The sequence below is a fragment of the Parasteatoda tepidariorum genome, chromosome 7 (assembly GCF_982258835.1).
Source record: "Parasteatoda tepidariorum strain Cologne lab strain chromosome 7, Ptep-v5.0, whole genome shotgun sequence".
In the NCBI taxonomy this organism is placed as follows: Eukaryota; Metazoa; Arthropoda; class Arachnida; order Araneae; family Theridiidae; genus Parasteatoda; species Parasteatoda tepidariorum.
Genome location: NC_141761.1, coordinates 100,933,966 through 100,959,927, shown reverse-complemented (window position 1 = coordinate 100,959,927; position 25,962 = coordinate 100,933,966). Strand labels below are relative to the sequence as shown.

The 25,962-nt window shown below is 27.5% G+C and overlaps 1 protein-coding gene across 15 annotated transcripts in view; it reads left to right on the top strand.

Moving 5' to 3' along the window:
• Window positions 1-25,962, top strand: part of LOC107445534 (transducin-like enhancer protein 4) — a 290,011-nt gene that overhangs the window by 48,770 nt on the left and 215,279 nt on the right. For 6 of the 15 annotated variants that reach the window (XM_087168360.1, XM_087168362.1, XM_087168359.1 and 3 more), the window contains 3 exons: window positions 1,363-1,467; window positions 20,397-20,460; window positions 21,919-21,963. In XM_087168360.1, the coding sequence (XP_087024486.1) occupies window positions 20,440-20,460; window positions 21,919-21,963 (66 nt within the window). In that variant the 5' untranslated portion in view covers window positions 1,363-1,467; window positions 20,397-20,439. Of the gene's footprint in view, window positions 1-1,362; window positions 1,468-14,686; window positions 14,699-20,396; window positions 20,461-21,918; window positions 21,964-25,962 lie in introns of all 15 variants that reach the window. The other 9 variants (XM_043042558.3, XM_043042553.3, XM_043042559.3 and 6 more) reach the window with 2 other exon arrangements.

The window sequence follows — 25,962 nt, the reverse complement described above, 5'->3', positions numbered from 1 at the left end:
TAGGTTCAGTCTTGCGTTCGTAATGTGATCTTGTAGTTTGTAATTTGTTTCAACTTAGAGAACATGTTGGAGGAGACTTGCAAAGTGGTTGAATGAAAGATCTTAGATTTTTAGGAAGTTAGATTAAAATTATTTTGCTGGCTTAATAATGCACATTTCTATCGTTTTTACCACGCCCTTCTTTAAAATATATCCAATAATAAAAGTTGCTTATGCTTCATAAAACATACAAAAATATATTAATAAACATATTAATAAATACAACATATGTACACGAATGAAGAGACATTTCTTTTTAATATTGTTACTTAAAATCCTGCTTTACCTATATTTAATGAGGCATATAAGTAGGATGCCCTGAAGCTAGATTACCCACACTGTTAGAAATTTAGGATCAAATGTCGCTATAAAGTACCTGCACTTTGGGTGCATCATCCATAAAATACATTTTTACCATAAATTATCTACTATAATACTTACAGAAATATATTTTAATAACATTCCTACCATGATTTTACGGTAATTATTATTGTAAAAATTACGGCATATGAGATTTTTTGTTCCATAACATGTTCCAGTAAAAATAGATTTTGCGGTTAAATGTACCGGTACCCTGAGTACCATTACTTCCCCCCCCCCCAATTTTTTACAGCACACTTACCAATCAGGCAATTCAAAATAAAATACTGGTAATTCCACTGATTCCGGATCTCACTGGTTATAGTGCTAATGTAAAATATTCTCAGTGGTAAATGGATCATAGCTTAGAGTCCCCTTACCGTCCAGCTAACCATGGTAAGTTAGCATGGTTATCTAAACTCAAATACGGATTATTTTTTTACCAACGCAAGTTATTCCTAAAGCTTGATCTAAATTCTGGGTTGTGTTCAAAACTATCAATTATTGAACTGTCAACATTGTTTATTCTGAATAATCAATAAAGAAGTTTTCCCAAAGTTTGCTGGCTTCGACTTCGGAAAAGCTACATCTGCACATGATTCCACGTTGCTGACTTACTAAAATTTTGTATTTTGCCATGTAAAATTATATACTTGATGAAATGACAAAAAGTTACATACCTTACAATTCAAAAATTTTTCGACTATTATTTTATAAAATAATGATAAAAAATAGTTATACACTATTAATTAATAATAATTAATGTATAATTTTGTATAAGTATTGTATTTAATGATAAAATAATGTATAATAATTGTATAATAATTGTATGATGATAAAATAATGTATAAGTATTGTATTAAATATGCATAATAATTAAAATATATGCAATTTTATATCATGTTTTATGCATTGCAACTTGTTTTACATCAATGAATAATAATTATGGTTCCATTTTTTCAGGGTCCTCCGCCAGCCGCAGGTCAGCCTTTTAAATTTACTGTTGCCGAAACATGCGATAGAATTAAAGAAGAATTTTCTTATTTACAGGCTCAGTATCATAGGTAAGTATCATAATAATTTATTAATATTTATTCAATTGTTATAATAATTTAAATTTATTTTTAATATTATTTAATTTAACATGTAAGATTTAAATAAAATATAGAAAGAGTCTAGTGGCTAAATTAATGTGAATTATTTCAACCAGTACGCTATTAGAAGTTTTGGAATTTGTTGAACTTTATTACCGTTCTACTTTGAGTCCAAGCAATGGCTGCGGGTTCGAATCCTGCTCAGGGTATAGTTGTTTCTCTCTGTGTGTAGTTCTCTAATGTGTGCTGTGTGAGTGCGGCCCACCCTATAAACGGGTATGTGTGGCGTGGGTGATGTTGCTCGCCTCCGTGACTTAGGTTCACAGGTGCCCACTGGGTAACGTTAAATGAGTAATACTTCCGGCATCTTCCCGGGCAAAGAACGTAAAAATTCAGTGCAAAAAAAAAAAAAAAAAAAGAACTTTGAGTCCAAAGTAATCTTTAAAGGGCTAAATTAAAAAAGAATCAACTGACATTCTAAGATTGAATTTAAAACTTGCTATATTCCGTATAATACACTGAAAAAAAAATTATGGTAGAAAACTACCAAAATATGGTAAAATTTTACCGTGCTTTTGACTCTATGGGAATACCAATAAGCTTGATTATTTTTACCAAAGCGCTTTAGTAATGAGTTTCGTAAAATTAATGTGTGATAAAATTTGGTGATTGTTTTAAAATTTAGTAATTTAATCATGATACCTTAGAGTAGCGGTTCCCAATTTTTTCCTATTATGGAACCCTAAATTATTAACCTTCTGTTGTTGGAACCCCGACTTTTTGAATGAAGTTTTTCAAAAATCATGATCAGATAAATAAAATAAAGACTACTGATTAGTTCGAAATTATTTTTCGTGAAGAACGAAACTTTTTCACCATTTTATGAATGTTTGTTTTAAAATTAGGTTATATGGTCGACAATTTAATTCATTGGTCTATAGCGGCATCTAATCAGTTTTTTGGTGTTTGCAGAAACTGAAAATGAATAAAATAAGCTGAAGTTTCTGTTGAAATGAAAAGGAAAAATAACTGTTATAGTCATTTAGAATGTTTAGTAGAGAAATATATTTCATTATTTTTAGCATTCGGTAATTTTATTTTGAATTAATAATTCGATGGGTAGTACTTATGCAAATTTTTTAAATAAATTTTTCGCAATTTATTTGATATATAGTTGTTAGATAATTTAAATTTTGCTTTTTTTATATCACTTTATTTAAATAATTACATAGAAGTAAATAAAATATTAAATAAATAATAAGCTATTGATCGGATATAAATATAATTAAAGGTTTCAAAAATTATTTCTGTTAAAAAGGAGTTCTAGCACTCAGAATTCATTTGAGCCTTCCATGGAACCCTGGGGTTCCACGGAACAACATTTAGGAATCGCTGCCTTAGGGCATAACGTAAAAACCCTTTATTTTGTTAACTTTACTTTTCTGTTTTATATATTTTGTAATTTTAAGTTTGGAAAACCAGAATTTCCGCTAAAATCTTTACCAAATAAATGGTTTAAGTACCGTATATTTTTTTTATTACCAGAATTATAGTTTTTTTTTTACCTGAAATATAATCATACTGTATGGTGACTTTACCAGTTTTTTTTCTCCATGTATAGGGTAAAATTAGGAAATTTTGCTATTGATCAGTTGCATGTTCTGGCTTTTTAAAAGTGCTCTCTTTTTTAAAAATTGAAAATTTTAGACAACTACAAAAATTTTTGATAATTATTGGAAAAAGAACGTAAAGCATTTTTTGAAGCCATTCTTAAAATAAAATAAACAATACAAGTCTCATTTTTAAAGCGAAGAAAAATTTTAAGAAGCAAGCATGAAATTAAATTAATATAAAAATATTAAAAAATATTTATAATGATTTTGCTTTCATAAAAAAAGGATTATAAAATACTCATGGGTTGCATTTTCTCGAAAAAATGCGATTGGCACATATTTTTTTACTCGCAATTTGTTTGATTTAGTCGCCAGTGATGACCGTTTATTGTATTTTATACTGTATTAAACTCAAGTTTAAATGACAGTTCATTAAGTAAAATTGTTTTCAATGTGCTTTATGAAAAGTTTGTTTTATTGTTTTTCTAAATTTTCTAGAATTGTAAGCGGTTTTCTTTCACTAAGCTTTTAAATTATCTTCAGATTTACAGACATTTAAAATTAATTTGATAAGTTGTCTCAAAACTTAAATAAAACTTAATGTTTCGTTTTAAAAACAATCGTAAAAATAAAAATACCTTAAAAATCTTTTGAAATCTTCTGAAATGTATTTTGAATTAAGCTGTTAGTTTTACTAAAACGAGTTCGTTGGATTTTAATTTAATTATATTTTTTTCCAAATGTCTCCGACTTAATAATATTAGGTTTAAATTTATTTCCGTTATAACTGATTTATCGCATTTTTATTTTTAAAAAATAGTTTCATTTTTAAATAGAGATTTCTTGTTCTTTCCAATTATTTTTTCATTTAGTCATTGAAATGGTATTAATATTTCAGAAAAAAAAATCAGCTAAATTTGGTAGTTCTAAAATTTATTGAACTTTTTTCACAGTGGGAATAAATCAAAATATTTATTTAAATTGAGTTTAATTTATTTAATGCTATTTAAGTATTTATTCCACAGTGAAATGAAAAGTATAAATACTATGAAATTAATCCTTTTAATACTATGAAAATAAAATAATACTGTGAAAAATTAAACTATCCTTCTTTTAAATCATATAATAAATAATAATTTTAAATTATAAGTTTATAGTAATTAATTTTATTTATTTATTTGAAGGTAGAGATTCTAGCATTTTTTTTGAAAAATGTATTTTAGCATGCGTTAAATTTTGAAATAAAATTCAATAAATTCCAAATAGACGAGATTGTTTTTCGTACAAAGAGTCAATACAATGGAATAGTTATTAAGACCTGAACTTCTCAAGGGGCCGAATTAAATTAAATGGCTCACAATGATTTATAGCTTAAAATATTCAGAAAACAATTTAGATTATAAAAAAAAATTCTGGTGAAATTATCCTATTATACGGTAATGACATTCCTGATTTTAAAAAAACAACAACATAATTCTGGTTAATAAATCCAAAATATAAGGTATTTGAACCATTCATTTGGTAATATTTCCGTTCTTGTGGTAACGGTTTAATGAAAATTTTGGTTTTCAAAATTATTGTTCTTATGGTTGACACATTTAGTAAAACATACATAAATTAAAAGTAAATTTAGTCGAATAAATGGTTTTTATGCCGTCGTTCAGTCGAATTAATGGTTCTGGAGGTATTATGATAAAAATACCACATTCACCAAATTTTACCTCACGTTCCAGAATTATATTTTATTGCTAATTTTGTCTAATGCTGCTGTGAAATTTACCGAGTTTTTTGGTGTGCGTATAGAAACGGCCAATAGAAATATTTCTTAGAATTTTACCATATTCTGATAGTTTTGACTTGCTTTTTGTCTCAGTATATTAAGACCCATTTTAGAAAAGAAATTAAGAGATATTTTTTTTAAAAAATTCGTAACCCTTTAAATAAATAAAAAAAAAATTAAACATTTTTCACGATCTTTGCGATTTTTTAAGCGATTAACAGAGTCATATTTGCATTCTTTTCATTTCAATTCGAATCTAGGAATTCTAATCCGTAATTAAATTATTTTCTTTTTCTTTTAAGCTGCCATTTATTCATATTTATATCCTGTTTCTTAGCTATTTATCTAAACTCGTGAAGAATAATATTTTTAAATGGATTCCAAGGCAGTTATTTACAGATTCAGTGATGATAATATGTATGATGCACTTTCGTTTTTTTTTTTTCCATTTGTTTGTGACGTACAAAAATTTTTTGTTATGTCGCTTAACAGGCAAAAAATTTTCAACCCCATGCTTAGTTCGATAATAACAGCAATTGCGTTGTTTTCTAGAGCGCATTGTAATGAAAAACAACACAAAAAGCATGTTTTAAAATTTGTGCAACGCTGACTGAAACTACCAGGTTAGGGTTTACGATTATAATTGTCTACTTTACGTCTTCTGATGCACCCTTCTTAAAAATATTAACGTCCACCATTTCAAAAAATTTTTGTCTTTTATTTTATCTGAAAAAAAAAATACACGTTGTTATTTCTTTTATTAAAATTCTTACAAACGTTCAAGTTTATGTTATCATTTCTTTTTTAAATAATTTACATTTGTGATACATTTTTAATCTGTGTGGATTATTATTATTTTTTTATCTCTAGTGTGAAATTCACCTACTCAAAAATAGTTTGCATCGTATTTTTATCTTTCAATTTTCATATTTTTTGTACTTATCCATATTTGTATCTTTTTTTTAAACCTTATAATATTTTTGGAGCTTTTACGTTTCAGGAGACCGTGAAAACCTATTACCAAAACACGTATATTCTAGTATATTAGGTACCTATTACACCATTACTATAATTTTTTTAATTCTTATAAACAGTTAATAATTTTAGGTTGGATCATTTTTTTAAAATAATTTATATTTTTAATACATTTTTTAACTGTAGATTATTTTTTTTTGTCTCTAGTATATTAAATTCGGCAGTAAAAAATAATTAGCATTTTTTTTAATCTTTCAAAATTGGTATTTTAGATACTTTTACATGTCGAGATGCAGTGAAAATCTATTTCTAAAGCACTTATTCAGTTTCTATAATTGTACATTGGATACTTATTACGCCTTTACCAGTGGTACCTTTTACCGCAATTAAGCATCATTGGCATAAAAAATAATTTGGCGATTTTGTAAGACCTCTTAAATCGTAAAATGCAAAATTTTTAAACATAATTTTATATATTTAGATATTACTTACAATACCAATTGATTATTGGTTCGTGTTTATGTATTTTTTTAATATTTTATGCACAGTAGTGATATTTTTAAGTCGATTTTTTTAAAACATAAATTATAAAATAATGAAGTATATATTTTGCATGTTGTTTTGTTTTTGCAATATTTCATGTTAAAATAAATAAAAATTGCTTCCTTCTTAATCCAACTGAACTAGAAACTTTTTATAGCCGAGTTAACAATAAGATGTATTAAAGATGTTTAAAGTTTAAAAAAAAAAAAAAAAAAAAAAACTAATTTTTTAAAATTTATACAAGGTAATTTGTTATATAGGGCCTTAACATTAAAGCAATTAAAGACAATAATGACAGGAAATTAGTTTTTAAAATTTTAAAGGAAAAACATCAGCATACTCTACCATCGTTTCACTTAGGAATTTAGTTAAATAGTTTAGATATACGCTAATTATTCACCAAATTTAAGGCGATCCGAAAAACATGCTCTTCTTCATCAACGATCTGCAGATTGGTGTAAGCCTTATCTATTATTGGTGTGACGAATTAACTCAAGTTAATATAGAATCGTATTGAAGCGTATTGAGAGTTAATATTGAATCGTATTGAATCTTTTGAAGTGTATTGAAAGCACCTTTTGAGATCCGAAAAACATGATCTTCTTCACGAACGGTCTGTAGATTGGTGTAAACTTCATAAATTAATGATGTGAAGAAATAACTACACCCTTCGAAGTATATTAGAACGCTCGATTCAATATTAACTTGAAACAAAGTAATCATACACATAATTTTTAGTTTTTCAACACCAACTTCGGATAGGTATTGCACCACAGGTATGTATTACACCACACACATAGGTACTTGCAGAGTAGGTAAACTGTTTAATCATTTCATGTTTGCTGGCCATTTTTCAACATTGTATACAACTCTATTAAAGTCTTTACTAAACATTAACATGATTACTACTTAACAATACTATACCTCACTACATACTTAACATGATTCCGTTTATTTTTCTTATCAGCTACGTGTAGTAATCGAATAACTTTAAATTTTTATATTTGAAAAAAAAAGGTATTTTCTATTAACAAAATAATTTTTAAAATGCGTCAAAAAACATTTGTTTTTAAGCATGTCTCGTTCATTTATAAAAATGAAAGCAAACACTGCTATCACTCATTTTACCAGGATATCAGCACTTTTATTTGAAAGTTGCTTTATTTGGCTTTAAGATTCAATGTTCGTTAAATATTTCAATTCTGTTGGAATAGTTAGTGTACTTCTTATATTTATCTGTGTTAAAATTATTTCTTAACAATATTTCATCCAAATTCCTCGATTTTAGATATAAATAAATATTTATCTTCATTTTTTGATTATGGTATCTCTCCGTCATTTCTGTTAAAAAGTAATCAATTGTATTTTAGTTCTGCGGAAATAATCAATTTCTTTGTTTACCGCTTAAAAATATACTTACATGCGTGTGATTGTAGCATACTGTTTTATTTATGAATTATTATTTCAATACAGATACTTATTTAAATTTCTACCCGATATTTTAGGTAAACTACAATATCTGAAATAATGTTTACACGTTCTCTATCTTTGCAGTTTATTCTGCTTTAAATATTTCTGTTTTCTGTTTTTAATGTCTGTTTTTAATATTCAGCTTAAAAATAAGTCAATATTAATATCTATATATAAATACCATCGCAAAATTTAATTTTGTTTAGAAACGATATATTTTACAATTTATTTTGCTGGCACAAAAACAAACTCGAAAAGATTTAGCTATTTGACGTAAGATGATTTTTGTAAAAAAATAAATAAATAATTGTTTTAGTTACAGCATTAAAATGTCTAACTGCCATTATTGTTTAAGAAAAGTTTTCGATGTGAAATATTGAAATAAATATTATATCTTTTTTCTGAATATTAAATATATGCACAGACATTTACTAGATAATTTTTTATCTTATTTGTTTAAAAACGTAAATATATAACTTAATATTTGTTAAAAAGAAGAGAAAAAAACATCTGTTCAGAGGTCTTTATATGAAATATTATTTTTAGTTTTTTTATATTATCAATCGCGAAACTTTTTATATCAGAAATTGATAAAATACGTAATTTTTGATAAAGAATTCACTGGAAAAATTTTAAGTAACATTTTAGATCATTTAAGAACATCAGCTTTCAAAAAAAAAATTCCATTTGTTTAAAAATATCAGCTATAAAAATTAAATATAGTAATTTCCGAAACAAATTTTCTTATTAAAAATCTTCTTATGTAATTTTGTCCGGCTGACTTAATTATATTCCCTATTTGCAATGATGTTATTAAACGTGTTTTAACATGTTTTAAAACCCAAAACGTATTACTTTCTTCCATCAAGCTCTTAAAATGTAACCATTTCATAACTGGACAAAGTATTTAAAACGTCTTTCATCTGCTTGAAGAGAGGTAAACAGTTATATTAAATGCTCATGAGGTTATGTTTTATCGCATTAGCGCTGACACATTTAATTTACAAGTTTAGAGAATTTAGTGGAAAATGTTGGGCTGAAATTTAATAGCTACTGAATGCGCATCAAAAAACGTACCAATTGTAAGAGCTTAGACATTCATACAGATAATTTAACATAATAAAAATAACATTTCTGTAACATTTCAAACGTTATAGATTAATTTTCTAATTTAGCACTGAGAAAAAAATGCATGGAAAACGCCACCAGAATGTGGTAAAATTTACCGTTTTTCTGACTCTATGAGAACACCAAAAAGCTCGGTAGTTTTACCGAAGCTCTTTCGTGATAGCTAAATGATGATTATAATAAAATTAACAATGCAAAGTGATTTATAATTTGTGATAAAGTTTGGTAAATGTAAAATTTGATAATTTATCGTGTAATTTTAGAGCATGTCATAAAAATCATTTATTTGGTTAAATTTACAGTTTTGCATTTTTTACTGAATATGTGATAGTATGAATTATAATTTTTAATAAAACGTTACTATACGAACATAAAAATTACCAAATGCATGGCTTAAATACCGCATATATTTTATTTTTATCAAGATGAATCAGGGTTTATTTTACCAGAAATGTCATTTGCCATGCATTACGGTAATTTTACCAGAGTTTCTTTCCCCGTGTATAGTTCTACTTTTTATGTACGATAAAAATGCCTAATTTACAATTACAGTTTCTGTCGATATTTTTTGAAAAATAAAGATCTTTTTTTTCCCTTATCAACATTTTTAAATCTACTGAATCTAAGTTTTAACTAACTGGAGTTGAAATCATTCAAATGTTCCTGACACTGGCTCCTGCAAGATTTTCCTTGACTTAGACTCCTTTAAGAGGAAACTATACCACGGGAGGAACTTTTCATGTCAAATCCTCTATCCCCTCGATAAGTAATTTAAATTATTTAATTGAAGTATAGAAAAAATGAACCTAGAATAAGGCATGAAGTTTCAATACTGAAAAGAATTTTTCAAAATAAGAAAAGGAAAACAAATTATGAGAGGATAATTTTGGATTACGCGATGGGGAAGTTCTCTTCTAGTAATTGGTTAGCTTCTATATTTTGATTTCTCTTTTGCAATTGATACTTCATGCCTTGCTCAAAAGGAAAACTCAAAATGAAAGCAAATTATGAGAAGATAACTTAGGATTACGCAATGGGGAAGTTCTCTTCTAATAATTGGTTAGCTTTTTCATATTTTAATTTCTTTTTAACAATTGATACTTCATGCCTTGCTCAAAATTAAAACTCAAAACGAAAACAAATTATGAGAGGATAATTTTGGATTACGCGATGGGGAAGTTCTCTTCTAATAATTGGTTAGCTTTTTCATATTTTAATTTCTTTTTAGCAATTGATACTTCATGCCTTGCTCTAGGATTGCCTGAACTCAATTCTTCTATACTTTAAATTTTAAATTAGTTATGAAGGTGAAACAGAATTTGTGATGAAAACTTTCTCCTTAGTTATAGCGTCGTCTGAACTGCAACTCCGACTGCACAGCCCTGGTCAAAAAGTTGAGCAGTTAATCCGGATTATTAAGGAAATATAAATAAAACTTATGTGTCGAAACAGTTTAAAAGAAAGTTTTATCGAGAAAAAAGAAAGAAAGAAATGTAAACTCCAACATCCCCGGAGTAAAGTCAAAACCTTTATAAATCTCTTCATCCTTTCACTGTTTAATGCTGTGGGAGAGAAAAAAATAGCGTAGTTTTGAGTAGATTAAATGGATATTTCCAAATCATACATTTTTTTTAAAAATTCTTCTTTGAATAACAACAGTGCTGAGTAAAATTGTAGTTCTATATTGATGTTGTTAATATCATTACCATAGAATTATTAATAATAAGCTTTTATTAATAAAATTGTTAAAAAAACAATATTACTATTTTGAAAAAGACAATGAATATCGTGATTTTTTCCTGATTATTTATTTATAAATGAAATAAATTAAATGTAATCATACTTTTAATCCTAAACGTTTAAAGAAACATTTACTTTTAAGTAGATTAGATGTATATTTCCAAATCATATCTTTTTTTAATTGTTCTTTGAATAACAGCAGTGCTGAGTAAAATTGTTAGTTCTATATTGATGTTGTTACTATCATTATTTATAATATTATTAATAATAAAATTATTAATAATAAAATTTTAATAATAAAATTTTATTAATAAAATTGTTAATAAAAACAATATTACTGTTTTGAAAAAGACAATGAATATCGTGATTTTTTCCTGATTATTTATTTATAAATGAAATAAATTAAACTTAAAACTTAGTCATACTTTTTATGCTACACGTTTACGGAAATATTTTACTTTTGAGTAGATTAGATGTATATTTCCAAATTATATCTTTTTTTAACTCTTCGTTGAATAACAACAGTGCTGAATAAACTATTTGTTTTACATTGATGCTGTTACTATTATTAATTCAAAATTATTAATATTAAAATTGTTATAAAATTGTTAGTAAAACAATTTTACTAATTGTAAAATTGTAAAATTTTGACAAAGACAATTAATCCCTTAAATATTTCTTGATTATTTACTTACAAATGAAATAAATTAAATTTAATCAGACGTTTAGGTTTTATCCTAAACGTCTAAAGAAACATTTTATTTTTAAGTAGATTAGATGTGTATTTCCAAATCATATATTTTTCTAATTCTTCTTTGAATAACAACAGTGCTGAGTAAAATTGTTAGTTCTATATTGATACTGTTACTATGATTAGTATAAAGTTATTAATAATAAAATTGATAATAAAAACAATATATTACTATTTGGAAAAGTCAATGAATCTGATTTATTTTATTCAGCATTTCAATTAAACTATTTTCAGTTGAAAAACACATTTTTCAAACTGGTTCCTGATATTTCTGTGCATTTCAAATCGGGTTTTTCTGGAACTATTATTTTAGACTGCACATCTACCTTTTAATTGAAGAGCTAAGTGTATGAAGATTTTAAGTAACATTTTGGTAAATTTGTTTAGAATATCATAAAATATTATGTGTTTGAATTATAAGAAATAAATTCATGCATTTTATTCATTTTTCGAGTTTAAGCCTTTATTTGGCGAAATCTATTAATCATCAAGACTCATTTAAATTGTTCACGTCATTGAGTTTGCATACTTGGAAGTTTACTGCCAAAGACAGATTTTCTAAGATACTCATTGACTGTTTGTTACTAAATGCACTTAGAACCTTCTTCCACTCCTAAAATTATCTACTTATGCTTAGTGTTTTCATCTTTTTCTTCTGTTTAATGAGCAACTAAAAACCTTGCCATAGTAAAATACAATTGCATAGTTAACTTTCACGAAAATAAAATTTCCCCGGAATTTCAAACTTTTTTCAAAAATGTAGCTAAGAACTTTCTTTCACATCATTCTTAAATTATGAAATTGTTTGTGTGATATTTATCAATGAAACCAATTACATCTTAATAAAATATAAAAATTTAATATTCAGATTTATTTTAAATAGTTGTAGTAATTGAGTGTGTAATTATGAAAAACAATATTAATAAACAATGCTACAAAAGCAGAAATACTTTAGCTGCAGAATTATTTTTTGCTCACAATAAATCTTTTTGTGATAAATTTTTAATTAAAATTATTTTGTACACATTATTTCGAGCATTAAATAAATAATACAAAATTTTAATTAACATCAACTATTAATTTTTTGCTCCTTCAATCCAATCCCAGTTTGATTAATATTTCAATACAATATATAATACAAATCATAATAAAAAAAATATATTAGGTTAAATTAAAAACAACACGGGAAGTTTATTCCACGCGTTTACCGAATCTGGGAAAAATAATTACTATTTGCACAAAATTCCCTATTCCCCAAACGAAGCTTCCAGAAATAACAAACTCTTTCACAAAAAACTCTAAATAAATAAAAATATATGTTTCTTAACTTCGAGATAACTTTGAAAATTTGCTCAATTTTCCTTGACAAGCGCTGTGTTTTCTTCTTTTATACAATCAAAACGCTATGATTCTTTCAGTGTCAACATAACTTTTTGTGCTACCACGATCAGATACTTGGCATTTTCGCGTTAATTAAGCGTCCATGGAGTTCGAAGAAAACGATACATATAACCTTTTTCTTCAGAGCTCCTCCTGCCTTAGGGGTTGTTGACGAGACATATCATTTAACTGACTCTAGAACGAAATATAATTAGTTTTGCTGCGACAATAAGCGTATTGACTTCTTTGAATTGAAGAATATTTTGGTCTTGGCGGAAAACGGCTCACCTTTAAAACGATTTAAAAACGAATGTTTGTCTGCGAATCGATCGGATTGAGTTGTTTAAATCGCGAAGCAATTCTTTTAGACTCAGTGGAACAATTTGAGGAGCCCTTTTGGGGTTGAGTTTCTTTTTTTAAAATTGAAAATCGTTTGGTGTATCGATATTGGAGTGTTGTCGAGTTTTGGAGAATGGAATAAATAAACCAATGGTTTTTGAATAAAAAGTTAGTTTTGAGTTTCATTAGTCATAGGGGCATTCAAAAAAAAAAAAAAGAAAGAAATTGCCCCCCTTTTCTTTTACTTGAGAATAAGAAGAAAATGAAATGATTATTTAATAAAATACCTAAGTCTTGTTTTAACGAAAACAGGAAGTATACAAAAGTGATTATTTCTATTTAATTGAAGTGTAGCGTGACAATATGTCACGCGAATGGCAAGAAATCTTCTTATTTGAAACAGGACTGTTTTTACATAAGCAAATGTTTTGTATTCTTTTTGTAAGCAAATGTTTTGTATTCTTTCGAGAAATTAAGTAGTAGTTAACAGAAGAATATATTATTAATTAAGAAAAGAACCGCTTTTTAATAAGAATTTTTTTGCTTCACGCCATGTAAAATATCCGGGGGTTAAAGGGTTAATTTAAAATAATAATTTTACGGTTTAACAAGTCTAGTGCTCAGTGATATAGGGATCATTATATCGTGATATATCGTTACAAAATACTGATATTTCACCATATATCGCAATTATTTCCTAAATAACTAATTTATATTATTTTTAAAATCCAAATCTAGTTTATCAACACTCACACTAATGACGTATACGATAATTTAAATATCGTAATTTGACGCTTAAAAACGCTTTATTGATTTGACACTTTATTGATTTTTTGATACACTGATTTAAAAATTAAAAATGTTTTTTTTTTTCCATTTATCACTAACGACATCAACTATATTGATCGTCGATGGAATTTTTCGAGCTCAAGTATATAAAATAAAAATATACGATTTATCAATTCATCTTAAATGAATGTTATAAAAAAGAGTTACGATAAATCAAAAATGAAAATAAATATGATAAATGAAAATGAATAACAAACGAAATTGGAATATTTGTAAATTGGAATACTGTTGAATTGGAATATTTTAATTATAATATTTGTTGATAGAACTGCACCAATTTTATCAATTTCAAATTTTGTGAATTCCACTTTAAAACTAATTAAGCGGATTAATAATAAAAATAAAATTATTTATTAATAATAAATACTATATTAAATACTATAATTTTACAATATAAATACTGGAAAAGTAAATTTTCGAGGTTTCTCTCAAAAAAATTCTTGCATAACTCCCCTAATTTATGCAATAAATAAGGTGTATTGGAAATTTTTGTTTATTTTATGTTTTATGCTTTATTATTCCAAATTTGTTATTATTATTATTATTATTATTGTTATTAATGTTTAATATGTTTTCTTTTCTTTTTCAAAAACCTGTCTGTTCCGGAATCGCTCATCGGTTCCAGAGACACAGTCAGGTGAGTGATAACTTTTTTAATTTTTATTACTGTTTCAGTTTTTTCCTTTTATTTCTTTCACATTTATAACACGTATGTTTTCTCTCGTTATTTACTTTGCAGTTTGTGTTTAAATATTTATTTTCTACTTTCAAAAAGTTCATTAATGTATGTAAATACTGAATAATTTAACATACTTCAATAAACGTTTAAAAAATTTAAAAGGCTTTAAAAGGTTAAATAAGAAAAGTATTTATATAATATAAATATTTAACTTGCATTTTATTTTAAATTTTACTTTTCATTCATTTAAATTAAGTTAATGAAAATAGTTTGGCAATTAAATTTAAAGTGCATTTAAAATTATAAATAAGGTGTAGGTTTGATGTGTGATGTACAGAAAACTATTACTGTATAATACAATCAAATTTAATCGCTATCGGTATCTGTGTAATGATATGAGAGATATGAGATATACGTAGCAATTTATTAAAAAAAAACCTAATTTTATTTTTTTTTTAAATTACAGAGCATCGTAAAATTAAAAATATATATATATAAATTTGGACCATTTTTAAATTAATTTCCTTTAATAAAATTTAAAATAATTTTTAAAAAATATCGTACATTTTTAAAACATTTTTTATATTTTTTTATTAGTAAATTGTTTTTAGTTTTTTTTTTATATTAAACCAGGAAAACATACTTTCACATAAATTTCTACAATTTTTAAATTATTTTAAATAAAAATTGAAGCAATATTATATGTGCTACATTATCCGTTCATTATTACCACATTATTATTTCATTATTATTTTCTAACTCATTTTTCTTTTTTATCATTATCATTCTTTAGTATTATTATTATTTATCACTATTTTTTTATAACCGTTATCCTATTAACATATTCTATATTAGAGAGATTTTGCGCATCTCTCTGTACTCCTCTAATTAACTAAATTCGCAGTGCACAAGTAATTACTCACTTACTCGAGACTGCGCTGTTGGATATCTCGCTGAGTGTTTGGATACGTGGCTGAAAGTGCTGAAAAATCTCTGTATCATCTTTACTATTTTTTTTCAATTTAGTATAATGAACAATGCAATGATTTTTGCGAACTAATTTCAGTGATATTTCCTACGCATTGTACAATTACAAACACAATTAACAAATTTAATTTATTATTTCATTTCATCCGCATCATAATTATCATTATCTTTTAAATTGTTAAAACATTAAAAAAATTTTTTTTCACTAGACTTACGTATTTTAAATTTATTTTAGCATTATTTAAGTTTCCTGATTTTCGTTTAAATATTTTCTGCCGTTTTTTTTTTTTTTTTTTTTTTTTTGTTGATCAAAACACATTGATGTAGAAATTATGAAATTAAAATTAAACCATCGCTGTTCCGTTTTCAAACTCTCTCTCAAATTTAAAGAATTTATTGATCACTGAACCAAACAAAAATGCAGACATCGAATTTTGTGTTGAAAGATAATTCCTCATTATTTCTCATAAAAAAGTTTCGATTCTCATTATTAGTTGCTATAACATCCCCCACCCCCTCTTGTTAATCAATCCATAATAACTAGAACCCCCCCCCCTTTTCGCAAAGTAGTACTGCCCAAATTTCTGCATATGATTGCCTCAACTGCAGAATCATTGGTCCTTCCTGGACGAAAAAGCATGGAATTAAAATGGGGGGGGGGCTGAGACTTTTTTTCAGCTCTCACTTAGAAGAGGGAATTAAAAGAAGATGAAGTAAAAGAGGAGAGAAAAAACAAATCCTCCTCTTTTTTTTGTTTGGGGGTGGGGGATAAACTTCTTTTAATAAGAGGAAGAGTCGGATTGTGGGGGTGGGACATGCGAAGTTGCACAAACACGTGTCACTAGCGCACGAGAGGACAAGGATTCTGGCGCCCAGTTGCGGGGGGGACTAGGGGGCGAGGGCGTGTACCATCCTTCGTTAATGAGTTTTTCTAATCGAAATGCATTTGCATCTCTTAACAAGTTTTCTTTTTTTCTTTTTTTGTTGTTGCTACATCCTCAGACCGTAACGACTTTCTTCCCCATTAAGTATTTTGCCTCTCATAAAAACTTCGCATTCGTTTCTTTTTTAACGAATGTTCTTATTAAAAACGATGTAAGGGCGCTGCCCGGGTATACATACAATTTTTTTTTTCACATTCCCCACCCCACCCTCATTTCATTCTAATTTTTTTTCTTTCTTTCTACATTCAACCATCGTCATTTGGAAAATGTTTTTTTTTTTCCTAACCCCCTCTTTTTTTTTGGCCGGCTGTTTTTCATTACTGCTCGTGTCTGCGTCTTCATTTCGCGCTCGCTCTGCCCCACCCCCACGCGCTACTTCCACAAACGATTTTTTTTTCTACTGCCCCCTTCTTTTTTGTCTCTCCTTTCATTTAGAGACGGGGTAAAAAAATTAAAAAAGAGCTTAGTCATTAATGGTTTTTAAAATACAAACATGGTTTTTTAAGATTTTAAGAGCGTAAAAAAACAAGGGCCGCTTCGCTCCTTGCATTAGAAGGTGGAAGAGAAAAAAAACAGTAGCTGTTTTTTTTTTTTTTCATTTGCTCCTCCCTCTAGTCTTTCAGTTTTCTATCCACCGAATCTCTTCGTGGCCTAGGGCAGTTTTTTTTCTCTACGTCTTCATGAGACGTAGGGGGGCACTGAAGCGGTATTCTGGGGGGAAGAGTAATTTTTTTCTATTCTATGCTCGCGGGTAAGGCTTGGCAATATATTTTAATGAACCTTCTAACCGTAGGATATTAGAAAGCGCTTGATGAGAATATTTGAATCTCGCATATTTAAAAGAGTAAGAAAAAAAATTTCGCGTAAAAATAAAAGCCTTTTAACTACGCTCTTTATTTACTTATTTGAAGTGGCGGGGGTGGGGGAGATATTCCCAAATTCATCGGCTGCTTCCATTATTTATGACTGACGATATCGATCCAGCAGGTGCACTGATGAATCTTCTAAAGGGACTAAACAGCCTCCAGAAAGCCTCTTTTTAGAATGTATAAATTTCACTCAATCTAAGAATAAAGAAATATATTATCTGATTAATTTGCAATGCAGAATACTCCGTTTCTGTCAGATTTTCTTGATACAAAGAATGTATGTCTGATCTTTTTAGTGTACTGAAACCTGTTAAGAAACCCCTGGTGTATGCTTTCTATCTATAACCGTGTAACTTATTTCTTGACTGTGTGTTTTGATGGTGAATTTTATTGTATAGTCAGGTTCATTTATGTGGCAGCGAGACAAAATAGCTGAGGTTAATTTTGTTTGTGCTATTTTGGTATTTCTGTTAAAATAGCGTTTTTAGCTTTTCAAAACCTTAAGTCATAACGAATATTAAGAATTCTAAATTGCACTGACACTTACAACATACCTTCCGTTAAAATGTGTTTATAAACTACATTAACTTAACAATTTAAAATGAAATCAAATATTCTATGTAACTACTCCCTGAATTGCGAACACAATTTTAAGGCATTTCCGATTGTGTTATATGGAGATTATAATGAGCCGTAAATGTTAGAGATTTGAAAATAGCTGAAGTATTGCGTTCAGCTAAAGGTAAGTTAAAAATGCTTAGTTAGATATGTTTCACAAATAAAATTAACCAATGCCATATTGTCTCGATTTTGCAATTAATATAGGATATCTGTTACGATATCCTAAGTAACCTAATTGGCAAATTTTCCATGTCCAATTCAGTTCTTGGAATCGAACGAGTAGGAAAACGTTAATTCGTCTGCAGTTTTAATTCTGAAACATATAGAGTCATTATACATAGTAAGCAAGTTAAGAAAAGACCATTGTGGTATAGGATTTAAATAATCATCCGCGACTTCATATATTTCCGTTTTATTTAGTTATCAAAGAACATAAATATGCTTTAAAAACAATATAAAAGCTTTTAAAACTCATCAGACAGACATTTTAATTCGTGCTATATTTTACGATATATATCATGGAATTATCAAAAAGGGTTATAGTTTCGTCGTCTTAATGGAATCCCAGATTTGGCGATATAATTTCGATAAATAGAGAGAATATTCATTCTTGAAAACGAAACAATTATATGACATAGCAAAAGCATTGGATTTGATTGGACCACTAATGTGCCGACATGCTTTAAAGAATTTTTTTACTTTTGTTTCGCTGTAGAAGAAAATCGTTTGAGAGAAACAATATTTGTTATTCTTTCATGAGTTTCAGTAAAACGAATAGAAAGACGTATATTTATTACGATTTTTAGATATCATTTTTATTAACTCTTATTAACAAAGCTATTGTTTTTATTCAATAAGTTTTATTTTTCTCCTTTCACGCGATTTAAGAAAGAAAGTAAAAAGAAGGCTGTGCAACGCCGTTTCAAGAGTTGGCGATGTTAATATACGTTCGGGCTAAACTTGGCGTCCATTTGGCATGCATTAAGATCAGAACATGTTCTCTCCAAAAGGATAATGGTGTTTTCTTAACTTGCAGAATATAGTTATCAAACTTTTTCTGTCAAATAAATATTTATTAGTTATTATTTAGTATATTTTTGGGCCATTGCCTTTCTAGATTCAACAAAAAAATTAAAAAAAAAAAAGAAAACAATAATTTAATCCTATTAACTTTTAATTTTCCAATTTTCTTAACTGATATGCTAAACACATTTAAATAGCTTGCATAGTATTGGATAAGTAAACATGAAAATGTAATACAAATGTTGTTTGTTGTAAACTGAGGAAACACTTAACCTCTGGAAATGATAATTGAAAGACTGTGGAAGACGGCTGACGAATCATGGATTAGAGTCCCTTAATCGAATCGAGGTTTTCATGGTTTTCCACTCTATATAAAATAAAATAAAATTGAAAGGCTGGGGCTATATACTGATGAACGTTTTTGATGAAAAATACCACCATCTGCGTATCGTGTTATTATTTTGAGCAAAATTCTGGAAACTTGTGAGATACATGTCTAGAAACAATACTAAGGAATAGTTTGAACATGTCACCTTTTGAAAGAATGTGGCTTATCATTAAATTTCTCGTAGCCCTTTGATTCAGGGGGAGTTTCTTTAGATTAGAACCACAATATGTTGCAAAACAATCCACAATATGTTGCAAACAATCCACAGTATGTTGCAAAACAATCCACAATATGTTGCAAAACAATCCACAATATGTTGCAAATCGCAATCGACCTTTTATATCTTGTGATGTTTTGAAGTTGTCTTTCACAGACAGTCTCAAAACGCTACAAAGTACGTTTGAAGTCAAAATATGACAAATATTCATTTTGAAACGTTTACACAATATAAGGTTTTAACCTCACTAAAAGTTTAAACAACCTGTATGTCAAAATAACATTTGTTGATATGTCAGGTTCAGTAATAGACGAGCTGCGATGGCACAATTTTTGAGGCATTCAGCCTTAACCATGATCCCTTGGACAAAAACAGGCTGTTGCGTGAATGCTTTGCTGTACTTTTTGCAATAAATGTTGTAATCTGATTAGCGAGATTCATGAAACAAACACTTTTGGTTTATTAATTTTTATAGTAAGTTACATACCAGTGTTAATTTTTAAAAACATTTATAAAACATTTTCACTTAAAGTTGGTATTAAAAATTTTAATGAAATTTTTACTTTAAAATGATTAAACGTATTGAAAGCTTTTAACTTTTTTTCAGCCTAAAACTCGAGTGTGAAAAATTAGCTAGTGAGAAGACAGAAATGCAAAGGCATTACGTCATGGTAAGTTTCTGATGAATTTTAGTATTATTTAACATCATAATTACTGCAGAAGCTAGTGTATTTATAAGTATTCTATATCATATGTATTCTATATTATTAACACAATTTATCAATATTAGACTATTATTTATTGCGTGTCTCACACAATAAAATATTAAAATTTGTATCTTAAACAATTTTCGAATTACAGCTGCGAAAACGCAACGTTTTTTGCTGTTGTAAAAAGTGTTTTACTGTTGTGGTTGGAATTTTCGAATTACAGCTGCGAAAACGCAACGTTTTTTGCTGTTGTAAGAAGTGTTTTACTGTTGTGGTTGGAATTTTCGAATTACAGCTGCGAAAACGCAACGTTTTTTGCTGTTGTAAGAAGTGTTTTACTGTTGTTGTTGTCTCATACAATAAAATATTAAATTTTGAATCTTAAACAATTTTCGAATTACAACTGTGCAAACGTTTCTTTTTTTACCGTTGTAAGAAGTTTGTGTAAAAAGTTCGTCTTTGACTAATTTCGTATTTTTTAGCGTTGCTTAGATTGTGATTAATAATATGATCAATGCCAATGCTTTTTTTTTCTAAGCTAAGCTTCAAAAAATGTAATTATTGAGTAACCAGTTTTTTTTAAAATTTTTTTGGGTGATCTTGGCCCTTAATGAGTATTTAAACACAAAGAATTGATATTACAACAAAATGAAATATTACATCAAGAAAAAAAATATGGCCAACAGTCAGAATATAGTAACATTTTCTGTGTTTCTGAGACTATGGGAGCACCACAAATATCGCTAATTTTTACAAAAGCACTAAGGTAATGATTTTAGTGAAATAAGCAATGAAATGTGGTATTATAATGTAGGATAAAATTTTTTAAATGCAGTAAAGCTGAGTAACCTTATCATGATATCTAAAAGAATGGCATAAAAACCATTTAGTCGGTTAAATTTACTTTTCAGTTATGTATTTTTTTACTAGATGTCTGGTAATAAGAACTATAACTTTGAATACCAAAAATTCTGCTGAACCGTTTACATATGAACGGAGAAATTATTAAATGAATGGTTTAAGTACAGTATATTTTGGTTTTATTAACTAGAATTAAGGTTTTTTGGTTCAAATTACAGTGAAAAGTGCCAGTATTCAGGGTGCCGGTTCTTTTTACCGTAAAATCCATTTTTACCGATGCATATCATTGAACCAAAAACCTGATATACTAAAAATTTTACAGTAATAAATACCGTTAAATCACTGAATTACTCTAATTAAATAAATGTTACTGTAAAAATTGCGATATAATATTTTACGATAAAAATCGATTTTGCAGTAAGAAATACCCATAGTGCCAGTGTTTTTACAGTGTATAACTATTTACTTTACTTCTCACTATAAATTATATAGACTTTCTTAAAATAGTTTTTTATCATGAAAAATTATGTTTCATGTAAATTTTTAATCTATTTTCAGTATTACGAAATGTCGTACGGCCTCAACGTCGAGATGCATAAGCAAGTAAGTGATTTTTTTTAAAAAAAATTTCCCGTGATTTATAATTGAAGGGCTTAATGAAAGAACATGTTAAGTGAGAGGGCAAGAAAATTCTTTACTACAGAAACTCAACCGCCTTAAAGACTTGCCATAATAAATTGAAGTTCTATGTTTACAGTCAATCTTAATATGTTTTTAAACATTAGTGTTTACAAAATATCACTTAGCATATTGAGTGGAAGAATAAAAAAATATTTTTCGACCATAAAGAAACAACCAGTAGCTGTTTATATAAGCTTCTTTTCTTCTGTTGGGCTGTTTATATTACGTTTTCTTCTCCCGTTGGAAATCATCTAATTTAAAGACTTGAGGAAAAAAAGGAGTTAGCGTTCTATCACTATATTCAACCATAACATATTTAGAAATTTTAGTGTTTTCAAATTTTCGCTTAACATATTGAGTTGAATCAGGAAAAAAATTTCGATCGTAAGGATACAACCAGAAGCTGCTTATAGCAATTCTTTTCTCGTTTGGGCTTTTTATATTAAGTATTCTTCCCTCGTTGAAAACTATCTCACTTAAAGACTCGAGGAAAAAAAAAAGAATTAGTGTTTTATGTTTATATTTCAACGGTAATATGTTTTTAAATTTTAGTGTTTTTAAAATTTGGCTTAACATATTTAGTGGAACCTTGAAAAAATTATTTTTAGGTCGTAAGTTAGCGAACAGTAGCTGTTTATTTCAGTTTTTTTCTCTCTGGTTAAAGATTGCCTCATCTAAGAACTTTGTAAAATAAATTAACGTTATATGTTTGTAGTTCCCTATATGTTTTAAAATTTAAATTTTTCAAAATAATATCTAAAATATTCCTTGCAGTAAAGCATTTTGATGTATAGTTGCTATCATTTTTGATATTGAGGTAAACTAAATACATTTTTAAATGCAGAAATGTATTTACAGCGCAAAAAAAGATATAAAAATTTACAAATAAACAATAGTTTGAAAGTATTAGTGCGAATACATTATTATATATTTTTACAATGAATACATTAAATTGATTCTAATGCACATAAAAATATGCGTTGTCTCAGTTAATAACAAACAAAAAATTTATAAATAAAACTATAATAGTAAAAAGGTAAATAAAAAGTTTTATTTTGCACAAAAATGGTGGAAACTATACACCAAAATTTTTTACAGTGTGTGCAATCTGAGAAAAATTTTTTGGAACATAAAGAACAATAGGTAGCTGTTTTGTTAAATTTTCTTCTGTGAAAGTTTGTTTTGTAAAGTTTGATTCTGTTTCGGTGAAAATCATCTTATCTAAAGAATTTGCAGGCAGAAAAAAGAATGTTCCTTGTTTATTGTCAACCATAACATGTTTTCAAATTTTAGTGTTTTGAAACTATCACTAAACATGTTTTATAGAGAATTAACCGAGGAAAATAAACTTTTCGGAGTGTAATGAAACAGCCAGTAACTATTTGTACAAAGTTTTTCCTCCACTACCTTATCTGAAACTTTATCAAAATAATGTTGTATGTTTGAAGTCAAACCTATTAGGTTTTGAAACTATAGTGTTTCAAAATATAGCTTAACATATCAAATTGAATCTGAGACAAATTATTTATAGAATCTGTCGTTAAGAATCCATAATATGTTTTACAAGTTGAGTGTTTCCAAAACATGGTTTAACATGTTCTCACATTAAGCTCTTAAATTGTATGGGATTTTAAATAATTCATTGTATTCGTTCAATTATCTTTTTAATGCTAAAAATTAATAATACATCTTCATATTTCAATTGTTATATATAAAACAAATAAATTATTTATTAGCCAAATAAGAATCGATAAAACAAAAATACATTTCGTTCGCAAAGCTAAGTGACTGCCAATTCTAACATCAATTCTTACTTGGCGGCGAAAAGAACCCATCCGGTAAAAAAAGAGACGCCAAACAATTTTATCGAGCTACTAATTGCAAACCTCATTCCCAGTAAACCGATTTCACGAAACACCATGTCAACATTTCATTTACCGATTTTTAATCGCCGACTTTTGTGAAAAGCTTATAGCCAAGACAAGAAGAGTGGGGGGGGGGGGTTTGACGACAAGGGGGGGGGTGAGTTGAAAGCAGTTTGGATTGGAAAGAAAGGAATGATGATAGAAAGAGAGGATCTTTTTGATGTGAAAAAAAGAAAAGTGCTAACCTTTTAACTGAATTAACACAGCCTTCGGCTGCATTGAAATCTCCGTATTTTCCAATAATAAAAACGAATATTTGAGAAGTCTTATTTTATGAGATTTATTTTATTCTTCATTTTTGTTTTCGACATCCATGTGTAGAAAGCATTGATGTGTAGAAATGCGGGGAACTGAGTGTGCGGTGGGGGGGGGGGCGCATGCTGTATTTGCGTTGAGTGAGTGTCTCAATCTCTTTAAGACGTCGAATCGGGTCTTCCTTATTTTTACTTGGGCCACCATCTTTACAGCCCCTGTATTTGTGCTGGGACTACAGCAGCGTGAATAAAGTAAGAAAAGAAGTGATGTGTCATATATGTGGATTCTAGAGTGTATTTTTATTGAAAAAAAAAAAACTTTATGTGTTTATATATATAAATACTTGAATGAGCAATAATCAATTTCAATCCGCCATAAAGGGTCACAAACTAATTAAAAGTCTAAATACACTAAATTTGCATGACTGAAGTATAATTTATTTTAATCCTCCAGAAAAAGCCACAACTCTTATAAAATGTAAGTTTTCCATGATTTGTTTGACTCATTTCGGTCCAGGATATAAAGTCACAAATCTTAAAAATAAATAAATTAATTTCATAAATTTTGCTTGATTGAGAAATAATCGATATCGTCCCTCCATGTAAAGTCATATATTTCATAGAAAATTAAAATTTCACAACTTGTTTTGCTTGAAGAATAATCGATTTCGGTTCTCCATATAAAGTTATAAATCTTAAAATAAATAAATAAATTTCACAAAAATTGTGAGATTGATGAATGATAGATTTCGGTCCTACATATATAATTAAAAATCTTAATAAGTAAAATTTATCAAAGTTTGAATGATTGAGGAATGATCGAATTCGATTCTCCATATAAAGTCATGAATCTAAAAAAATTTGAATTTCATAAAATTTACTTGATTGAAGAATGATCAATTTCGATTCTCCATATTAAGTCATGAATCTAAAACAATTTGAATTTCATAAAATTTACTTGATTGAAGAATGATCAATTTTGATTCTCCATATTAAGTCATGAATCTAAAACAATTTGAATTTCATAAAATTTACTTGATTGAAGAATGATCAATTTCGATTCTCCATATAAAGTCATGAATCTAAAAAAATTTGAATTTCATAAAATTTACTTGATTGAAGAATGATCAATTTCGATTCTCCATATAAAGTCATGAATCTAAAAAAATTTGAATTTCATAAAATTTACTTGATTGAAGAATGATCAATTTCGATTCTCCATATAAAGTCATGAATCTAAAAAAATTTGAATTTCATAAAATTTACTTGATTGAAGAATGATCAATTTCGATTCTCCATATAAAGTCATGAATCTAAAAAAATTTGAATTTCATAAAATTTACTTGATTGAAGAATGATCGATTTCAATTCTCCATACAAAGTCATAAATCTAAAAAAAATTTGAATTTCATAAAATTTGCTTGATTGAAGAATGATCGATTTCGGTCCTCCACATTAAGTCACAAATCTTAATATGAAGGACTTTTGTGAAATTTAATATTAAAAATTCAAACTTCACAAAGTTGCTTTTGTCAATTAATTAATTTTTGCTCTCGTTATGAAACTTCAAATTTTATAAAACTCTAATTTTCTGAAACTTCCTTAATTGAGGAATGATAAATTTTGTTTCACCATGAAAGTTCACGAACTTTAGAAAAGTAAATTTTACCCAACTTACAATATTCAATATTTTTTTATGTTTGCTGCATAATCGTGTAGAACAGTTTATCAAAACAATATTT